The following is a 10754-nucleotide window of genomic DNA, read 5'->3' as shown; positions in this document are numbered from 1 at the left end:
AAAGTTTAGAATAGAAATATACTGTGGAATACATATAATTCTCATCTATAAATATACAGAACTGTGACTTCTAATTTGGTGAATATAAAGCATCATACGCTTTTCACACTGTGATTTATATAGCTGTGTATTTTTTACATTAAGGCTGTGAGTTCTTTGGACACAAATACAAATACTGGTCAAATTATGCTCTGGTATACACAAATAAATTGACTTCATCATGTATTACTGGAACCGTGCAAATCAGAAATGTCCTTTTTTCTCACAAGAGTTTTAAATAAAGGAAAACTTTAACTTTTTTTAAACTTGTTTTTACATATTAACCACCTGAAAAGCCATACAGCAGAACAAAGTAACATACTTTTTCAACTTGAAAAACACACCTCCATATTTATTCATGAGTTACACAAGATAACATACATTATACAGTATATACAAAATCAATCAACATTGAAATATCAAAAGATATAATAATACAAATATTTATCTTTCTTTCTGTAAAAACTTTTCTAAAAAAAAAAAAAGTATCTTATTATCTTATTATATTCTTCAGACTAGTTTGAAGCCAAGTAAGCTCTTAGTTGTTTTTTGTGAAGGGTGATATTTATAAATCGGGGTTGGGGTGTCAGGTTATTTTGAATAAGACGCATGTGCCAAACATGTATGGGTTACCTATGTAAACTAATGCCTCCATACCTGTAAAAGTATGCAGTATGTGCAAGGACCTATGTGTGCATACATGTAACAGTGTGTGGAAGATTCCTGACTCTGGTGTGCCATGATAAGCAAACAGATTAAATGCATATATTTGTTGAAAGCAAATAACTCTCAAACTGGTCTTTCAAGAGGGACACATTTGCCTCTTAATTTTCTTTACTCTGCATCCACATGAATTTATAAAAATCCCTTTTTTATCTGAACACATTCAAAGTGTTATCTTAAACATGTATTAACCGTCCAACACTCTGCTACACTCAGATTTAAATTTTCCTTTATTGCCATTAAAAATACACCCAGAGGAGATGTACACTCTAATACTAATGGTCTTTCATTTTCACAATTTGACTGTGACAAACAAAAAAATCCTTTTGCATTATCAAGAAGATGCTCAAAATGCAGAAACACTTCTCAGTCCAGCAGTAATAACATGAGCGCCCCAGTGTTGAATACTGGCAGTATCTGTGCTTGTGCATTCTGTGGGTTACTGGAGTCTCATACAGCTGTGTGGTACACATTCAGCCTGTTCCTCAAGCTCAGGGCAGGGGACGCCAGCATTGGCCGGCCGCAAGAGGATGTAACGTGTGCGGTGGCGGACACCACCTCTAGAACAGGGGCCAAGACACAAACCCCAGGATGACCAGAGAGACACTTCACAGTCCAATGGTGTTGCTGAATCGAGGGGAAAGAGATGTGAGAAAAACACAGTATGTGTGAGTAAAGAAAGAAAGAGTTAAGAAGTACAAATCTCTGCAGAAACCAGTGCTATTTCTATTAGCATGTGCTTGTTGCCTCCATAAGTCACGTAGAACTCTTTAAGTGGAACCATATTACAACTTTCATGTAATAAAAATCCTGATTCTTTTTTCCAGGTAAAATGTTTTGGTACCACTGATGTAGGGAGTCCTGTGGTCCTACCTGAGAAGCGCTTAGGATTAATAGAGTTTGGTAGAATATGATTGGACATTGGGGTTTGGCGGTCAGATGATCTGCTCTGTTGAGTTATCTTTATGCTGGCAATAGGTGGAAGCTCCTTTAAACGTGGATAGTAGAAGGAGTTGGCTGGATGGTTTGGCATCTGAGATGTGATCTGAAAAATTCAGCAAAAAACAGGAATATTTCATTGTAAGAGCCAGCAGCTTCTCAACACAATAGTCCACTTTAAAACACATGTTGGAAAACAATAGATGGTCTGTTGTATAAGAGAAGCCCATTTTACTAAAATCACTTTAGGTCAGGCAAAAGGGCCGCCAAGCAATCATTCAAGTGGAGACAGCTAAGAACAACATCCCATTCCCATGCTGCTGACCTATTTTAAGAAGAAAGCAAGGGCCAATCACCTGGCTTTGCCTCACCATAGAATGAATGACTAAATTAATATATGGTTTTTATACTTGTCACTTCACCTTTGTGATGTTTTCTGGGGGGCTGGTGGGAAAGTTGGGAGAAGAGAAAGTGAATCCATTGTCTGTCCCGGCATCATAAGGCTGGAGGTCAATGGTGACTTCCTGTTTCCACCGGCTGCCCTCGCAGAGGTTTAGGCCGTCCACGCCAACGAACCAGTCGGGGCTGGGGATCATCTTTACCATCAGAGACAACTGTCGGTCAGAGAGAGAGCGTAGTTAGCTTGAACTTCACTGTCCAAAAGGAACATTTAGTTTACAATTAAGACTGTAGACAGTGCAATTAAAATACACAGATGATGTATTCTTATAGGACAATGTTACTTGATAACATCAGGTATTTGTTAATCAAGTTGATGGCTCATACATTGCAAGCATAACTGAAAACAAATTGAGGAGCAAGGCTGTTAAAGCGCCCATAAGATCTCATCAGCCAGATAACTCTTTCTCCAACTTTGGTCAGTACAAAGCAGGATCAGCTAGGAGACTTCTTCTAAACGAGGGGCACTTGTGGAATACCTGCAGAACAGGGACATGTATGTAGTTCTTTTGTAGATTATGGGGAACTAGTGTGTGTTTTAGAAGTGTTTTGCCACTTTTGAAAACGAGCTAGCCACCACATAGGCTAGTTACGCAGAAAGCCGGGCAGATTTTGAACAGCTCACCCGGAGACTGAAGGTAGAGGATATTCAGAAACCCTCACTCAAAACAGCACGGGTAGTTTTTTTTTTCAAGTTTGTATGCGTGTGGAAGCACCAGAGACACAAAATAACACCCAAAATCCAAGAAAAAGTGTTTTCTTTTTCATAATATGGGCATTTTAAGTGCTTTAAAATTATGAGGATGGATGTCTTTGTAGCTAATGGCATGGATCTGGGAATTTGAGCTTTGTGTACAGTGATAATCCTTAAATCTAAGAATGCTGAACTAAGATTGTAATCTTATTTGTGTGTAATGGTTAATATTATAACTGCTAAACATCAGCATGTTAGCATTTAACTCAAAGCTGGCTGTAGACTCTGGTTTCTTTCTTTAATTTTTTCTTCATGTTGTGCCCAGAAGCAACTGCAGCACTCTGATAGAAAAAAATTTGAATAATAAACAACAGTCAATACGTCTTAAGATAATTTTATTACCTCACTAAAGTATTATGTGTTATGCTGCCCCCTGTCTGTTTATGTATGAAAGCAAAGGAAAAAGTAAGATAAAAACACACACACACTGTTGATGTCTTTATAAACTTTGTAACTTATAAATGCAGGGACTGGGGACTGCGTGTGTGCCCATGCATACACCCACTCAGTTTCCTGTGCAGGACTGTGTCTCTTGCGTGATGGATGTTTCCTGAGCTGGTGACCTCATACAGGAAGTAGCCTGGGGGTCAGCGGACTTTGAGGTGGCATACGCCCAGTAAACAGCGCATTTCAAAACACCTCCCCACTTGCAGCCTGATATTTAGGGACCCGGGCCAGGTTGCTAAGGCTTGGGGTTGGAAAGGTGGGTTTGGAGAGCTTTGTATGGCTAATAAAGCAAGGCTTAGAGTCAAACAGAGTGCTGTATGGAAGAGGGCTGGAACAGACATCAAACCAGTTCACCAGACAGAACACACCTCCCGGTACTGGACGCATGTAATGTCAGCATGACCCATGTGGTCTGTTTCTGGCTTGTGACGCAGAAACAGAGTAAACAAATCAGAAGCAGCTCTGTTGCGTTTCAGAATCCTCCACTGATTCCCTCCCTTCTTCCTTCCTTCCTTTCTTCCTCCTCTGCTAACATCCCTCCCTCTTCTTGTCGTTATCAGGCTCCTCTCAAACAGTGATTTTTCCAAGAAGTCCCGTCCTGCTATATCCATTGGGCCACTCCGCAAGGATGTCTACTCAAGGCTATCCCTTGTCACTGGCTTGAGCAGTCCATGGTGGTTTGCAATATAGAGGCCAGGAAGCATCTCTGGAGCACAGACTCCCATGATCAAAGCTCCCATGTTTACTTTTTCTCCATCACGGAAAAATCTTCTGCAGAGCCAAAGACAGAACCTAGAAAGAGAGCCAATCCAGAAAACATGCAACTCAGTCCAGTAGCACTTATGTGCTCAGTTGTCCCATTTTCTGTGGTGCCACTGATGCATAAATACTTGAAGAATAAAGCCAGTTGGATCCTGAATGGTTCTTGTTTGCTGTTATTATCCTGTTTTGACAGCAATGGCAGGAAGCTCAAAAATATGGAGAAAGGAACCATATGTGTTTGGGATATTTGTAGGATTGCATATGAATGTTTTGGTTTGTGGGGAAGAGAAAAAGGATGGGATTTAGATACGAGTGTGCAAAAGAGAGAAGCAGACAGGAAAGCAGAATACCAGATGAAGCTGTCAACAGATCCTCATCAGTCAGTCTGTCGTTGTCACGTTCAAAACACACACAATAGTCATATCCTGCTGATTTTTTGCTTCCAACACATTTATAAGCAGCCACGGACATCATGTAGATGACTAGATGACAAGTTGATAAGCTGCTGTCCATGACAAGCAAAGATGCCTTCCAACAGGGTTGTTTAGGATTTTGAAGGGCCTCCGGGTCCAGGCAGTGAAATAGCCCAATGAACAAATGTAGGTCACCAGACTTTCAGGCAGGAACATACGTATTTCTAAGAACTCCAGTGAATGTCCACTTTTCTTCTTCATCTCTTTTCCCCTCATTCATCAGCTACATTATGCTTTAAACATAAAGGAATGCCTTACTTCTATGTTTAACTCGGTGAATACTATGACATTTTTTCCACAGTGCCATACCTCATTCCTACCTCAAATCCTTAGCCTTTGTTGAAGCACTTGGAACAAATTTAGCGAGTCCTTGACCTTTGCTTTCAACCTCACTCACTATTCAGCAGTGGTGGTTCCCCACAGTCCAGCAATGAGCAAAGTTGTACCGTAGTTGGACGTTGAGCCTGCAGACCAACAGCAGTCCACATTTATCAGCCCATTCACCAGCCTTAAATGTGAGGTTATGTGAGGCTACAGCAGTGTTCACAGGAAGTGACTGTGTCTAGCTAAGTAAAAGTTCAGCACAACCCCACTTAACACGGCATAATATACATTTTACTTGTACAGTTTAAACAAACAAGACGTTTTAATTATTGGGCGTTAGAGCTGCTGGTAGGCAGATTACCATTGTACAGAGCCAGGCTAGCTGTTCCCCCTGTTTCCAGTCTTTATGCTAAGCTAAGTTAACCGGCTGCTGACTGTACAGACTTGAAGTGGCATCCATTTTCTCATCCAACTCTCAGTAAGAAAGTGAAAAAATGTGTTCCCCAAATTGTCAACCTATTACTTTTACTAAACTTCCCCCTGAGCTCACAAAGTTCAGTGGGACAGGCAGCCGAGTGCAGCATGAATGTGGGGCTTCAACACTTGGGCTAAACATAGCGTGATTGGATAGTGGAAAGATGTGGTGAAGTGTTTGGTCAGAACGGAGGGACGACGGCTTGGGTCACCAAATGACTGAAAACATTTAGTCAAACAGTCGGTTTGTGTGACTTACTGTGTCTGAGCATGTGTGTGCTTTTGTGAATGATTATTGCTGCCACTTAAGTTTTATTTCTGCCTACCAGTGAGCTCCGGGGCTGCATGAGTAACTCCGTGGAGCTGTGCCCAATGCCATTAGGGATGCCGGCAGTTCGTTGCATGGCACCGACTGCGCGTCTCTTCCTGGCCTCCTTGGCTTCCTTCATCACCTCCACTGTCACCCCGACTTCAGCGAAGTTCTGCACCCCTGCGCTGGCTGGAGCACCCTCCTCCCACAACCGAAAATGGCGATTATGGCTGACCGCTAAAGGGAGAAAAGAAAAACAAGAAAGAGGAGAAGACAGGAGTGAGATGCTTATTCACTGGAATGCATATCAATGTCAATAAAGTACCACAGAGCCTCAGCCAGACGGTGAGATCATTTCCACCATGGAGCCTGCATGTATTTCTAAGGCTGCCTCCTACATCCTGCAATTAAACAGACAATTCTGAAGGAATTGCCCACATGCATGTCTCTGGCATTATTGCACGGTTATAGTTATATCTTTTTCAATCTATCACTGATAAGACCACAACACAGATTAGAGCTGCCAGAAGACAGGTCAGGATCTCAGATTTTTCAACAATTTTGAAAACCTTTATTGATACTTTTTCATACCCTTAGGGCTAACACAACAATTTGCTTCACATTCTCATATTTAGTTATGGTTATCTTTGAAATCTTTTGAGAATCAAGAGACTGATTTAGTTTAAACTGTTTGCACCGCAGGTTCTGGAACTCCATATTGAAACCCACAGAGCCACTGGCCTGGGCCAGTGGTTTTAAGGGCAGAGTAAGGTTAGCCAGAAACACACTGACAAATGCTCTGATGGTTCTGCCTTACCTCACTTTTCAGAGCTGCATACAGGCACACATACACATCCATGCGTTTATAACTAAACACTCTTGACACATATTAACGCACACACTTGCATAGAGCCACACACACAACCTGCCCAGCACACTTCACACACTATCTTGTTTCTCCCCAAACTGCCATTACTTACGCACTTAATTGCATTTCCATTCTAACAAATTTCCCACAAGCGTCAAGACCTTGAAACTCGATAACACGTCACGTTTAAGCCCCACCAAGACGTTAAAGCCCACTTCCCGGCCTTCCTAAATTACTCGTGTTCTTTCTGTGGCTATGACAAACTCCATTCCCTCTTCCCTCTGGCAGTGTCCTTGGCCCCTAGGCCCCAGAAAAAAACCCATTGCAGGCCCCCAAACGCTCCCAACAGGTCATGCTTTTCTTTGTGCTGTGACAAACTCCATTTCCAATGATGTTTTTGTTCCCTACCAGCAGACTGTCAGCCCATTAGGGCCCTTGTGTTTTTCTTTAACCCCCCTATCCCCCAAAGCCCAGGGACATTAAAAGCCATTACGGGTGTGTCAGAATCCTGTGCCTGTTTCTAAATGGCGTAAGTAGCCCTTCATCCTCTGGCAGGGCAGCAGGGCACCAGTGAAAGAGTTGGAAACCAGACAAAGCCACAGCCACCAGAGATGCGCAAGAGCAGCCCACCACACAGACATGCACAAACACATGTACACACATCTGCCATCCATCCCATGCTCCATGGCCTGGAGGAAAAAAAAGCAGAATGGAGAAGCCTTAATCACTTCTTCCTCTTTCCCCCCTCCTCTTCCTCCTCCTCCTCCTCCTGGCTCTGATGTAAGCAGTCTGACCCCAAGACACCCCAACTATCATCACCCACCTTCACCAGCCCCAAACACCACTACTCCAGTGTTTACTGCCAACACTGTGGTAAACCAGCCGAAATGTGGGAAGGAAGGGTCGAGTTGATGAAATATAGATGTATGGCTGGACAGAAGTCACAAAAAAAACGATCTGTTAGCATTTAGACTGTCTTTCTTATTACTCTCTGCTTCTTTGCGCATTGACATCCCTACGTGTACGTGTTTGTATGCATATATGCATGCATACGCTGGCAGTGACCCCATTTCCACTTGGTACTGAAATCCATCCCCAATGATCCATCACAAGTGAACAGCTTTAAGTAGCCTACAGGTGGGAATGCACCCAGGACACACATGATGGAAAGCAAAACTCTGCCTTTAGTCGAAGCTAAAGCTGTGATCACCATCTCTGTCCCTGGTTTGCCTCTTCTTTAATACAACCATGCGTGGGTACACTAAGGGAGGTCAAATAACAACGACTGACTCCTCACTGCCGTTGCAAGTTGGAAATTACAGTCAAAATTCATTGTATTACCACGTGTTAGAGGTAAAACTTTCCATAAAAGAAATGGCTGATTTTCTAATAACCAACTTCTTTGTCCCTTAGTCTTTCTTACCTATGAGTTTGGACCACTGTGCAGGGGGCCGGAAGAGTGGATACATCTTAGGGAAGGCCTGTGGGCTCCAGTGACCAGTAAAGACCAGGATGTAAGAAGCAGGACCCTTGGCTGTGCATTCGGTCCCATTGAGTGGTCGCAAAGGCCCAGCAAAAGTGAGGCAAAAGTTCAGAAGTACAAGGAGTAGCTGCTGCAGCCAACCACAGGTCAGGTGCTCTGATGACATCATCTGAAAGAAATGGAGAAATGAAAAATGGTTGCAAAAGAGTTTTCTTGAATAGCATTAAATGTGTGGCACATTTTACAATCAAAAGCTGTTGAAGAGGTCTGTCAGTAGTACTTTGGCAACCTTTGTCGATCAGCAAGCAATTGAAGGGATGTTAACAGGAACATTTAGGAAACCAAACCCAGTAGAAAGCTGGGAAATTCCATCTCACTGCCCTCACATGTCACAACGCATCCATTTTATCTAAGAACAAAGCTGACTGAACTCGTTGACCCTGGCAGCTTTGATAAAAAGAAAAAGCTCCTATTCCCCTTGGCTGTGACAAGTGTGTGTTGGTCCACAGCCCATCTGTGGCTACACCGCAAAACAGTTAACATTGATCGCTGTCAAGGTAATGTCTGCCAGAGAAGCTGGCCTAAAAATAAAATAACTGCTCTGCTGCACTACTGACCTCACCGACTGCCTATCCACTGGCCATCAGCTGCTGAGTCAGACTCACTCCATTAAGAGAGGCAGAGAGGAGAGGAGGGCATGTGCATCATATTTTCTCTGAACACATTAAAGTCTTACATTTCGTAGTGTAGGGCTGAAGAGTTGCGTTTTTGCTCAATGACACTGTTCCATCACAGCCAGGCTACTTGTCTCCTCTCTGCCCCCTCCCCTAACATCTGAACACACATCCTTCCATCTCATCCTCCTCTCCACCTTCTACACCCATACTCCCACCTCTGCTCTCCAACCATTTTATAGGGGGCAGAATTACACACCAACAGCCTGAAAAACTACTCTAATGTGGGCGAGAAAATGCAAATGCACTGCAATAATGTCTCCATCTTAATTTACTCCAGACTTGAGTTTTTTAAGGCTGCATTCAAAATGTGAGCTGTAAAATATTCATGGAAACCACCAACAGTTTTATTGTTTCTATAAAAAAAATTCACATGAATAAAGACGCGATATATGTGAGACTGCGAGTGATATGTCTGTCCAATTTGCAGCTCTGAGGACACTCACACAAATGTTCTTTGAATTTTTGGCACAAATGCATGTGATGTGTGATGTTGTTTCACATTCTTCCTATTTCATTGGCAGATGTTTGAACTTTAAGACAGTTTATGACTTGATGACAGATATATTTCTCTGTCTCACAGAAAAGAAGAGTATTGTGTCATGGCTGCAGCCTTGTGTGGTGTTCCTATGGATTGCTATACTATAACTAAAGCTCCAAGCAGCTGCAGAATGCAGACAGTTAAATTTGGGCAAGTTGACCAGTGCACAAAAACACACATGCAAACACACACACACACCCTTGGCACACATGACACACATGTCCAGCTGCACATTGTCCCTGAAGTCTATTTCCAGAGGTCAGATAGTATTACTTTGCCAATATAGCTGCAATGCTCCAACTCTGTGGTCGGGGTAGCTCAGTTGGTAGAGCAGGCGCACATATGTAGAGGTTTATTCCTCAACGCCGCTAGTTCAACTCCATCTTGCAGTCCTTTGCTGCATGTCATTCCCCCCACTCTCTCCAATTTCAAGTTTTCAAATGTCCTGTGAAATTAAAGACCCAAAATGCCCCCCCCCCCTCCCAAAAAAAAATCCTCCAACTCTGACACTTGTCTGAGTTGACCTTATTTGTCACTGAGTGTTTTATCAATTCCCTGTCTCCATTAAATGTATATTAACCACTGCACACTTTTAACAGTCAGCCATAAAAATACCTCATGTATGGAGACACACAGAGCCTAGCTTTGATCTCACTGCACAGTCATCTGATCTTCTTACTAGCTGCAACTTTGCTGCTTTACAGGAGGCGGATAAAGCTCCAGGTTGAGATGCTTAACTATGCAACTTGTTCCAAAAAAGTAACTCTCTTTGTTTTGGTCTTTTTAAGCTGTGTTTTTTTATCTTGTGATTGAGATCTATGTGCTTGGGTTAGTGAAAGTCCACCACATGGAGCTGGAGGTTTTTCACATCAGTATGTTATCTTAAAGGCTACTGTCCCGTCTGCTCTGCCCACTGTTTTGTACAAAATATAAAAAGGAGGTTATTCCTGTCACTAGCTGTTGCAAAGTTTACCTCTTTTACACACACATTCCAGACAAAAAAAGATCAGCATTTTGAACTGGAAAGTGATTTGATGCAGACGCTGAATGACTTGTGCTGATTTACTGTAAAGGCAGTCTGTTAATGTGATACAATCTGATCTCTGTTGCCATAACAACCATTGATCAGATGGACCTATGCTACACTGAGACTTTGGTTCAGTAAACACTTTGACCCTTCGTCTCTGAACTTGTCACACTGACACCGTAACACACTAAGGAGACATTTCTTAAATTCCCACACTGACACACTGAACTTTATCAGTCAACACACACACAGACCTGCTACCAGCCTGCGTCTGTTTTTGCCACTGAAAACACATATAGTAATAATAATAAACTGTATGGGATTTATTGATGCATACAGAGGCACACACTTATTTTCAGTCGACATAAAGTTTACACTTTACCACACACACACACAC

General features: G+C 42.5%; 1 protein-coding gene across 2 annotated transcripts in view; it reads right to left on the bottom strand.

Moving 5' to 3' along the window:
- Nucleotides 1–370: 370 nt before the first annotated feature.
- spon2a (spondin 2a, extracellular matrix protein) overlaps nucleotides 371–10754 on the bottom strand; it is a 12640-nt gene continuing 2256 nt past the window's right edge. Inside the window, exons 1-5 of one of the 2 annotated variants that reach the window (XM_032528796.1) lie at nucleotides 7996–8224; nucleotides 5721–5941; nucleotides 2124–2315; nucleotides 1636–1807; nucleotides 371–1389 (exon numbers count right to left, since the gene is read on the bottom strand). In XM_032528796.1, coding sequence (XP_032384687.1) covers nucleotides 1202–1389; nucleotides 1636–1807; nucleotides 2124–2315; nucleotides 5721–5941; nucleotides 7996–8224 — 1002 coding nt within the window. In that variant the 3' untranslated portion in view covers nucleotides 371–1201. Of the gene's footprint in view, nucleotides 1390–1635; nucleotides 1808–2123; nucleotides 2316–5720; nucleotides 5942–7995; nucleotides 8225–10754 lie in introns of those variants that run through there. The other variant, XM_032528797.1, reaches the window with a different exon arrangement.

Source organism: Etheostoma spectabile, chromosome 10 (assembly GCF_008692095.1).
Source record: "Etheostoma spectabile isolate EspeVRDwgs_2016 chromosome 10, UIUC_Espe_1.0, whole genome shotgun sequence".
Taxonomy (NCBI): domain Eukaryota; kingdom Metazoa; phylum Chordata; class Actinopteri; order Perciformes; family Percidae; genus Etheostoma; species Etheostoma spectabile.
The sequence above is the reverse complement of the archived record's forward strand: the minus strand, read 5'-3'. Positions and strand labels throughout refer to the sequence as shown.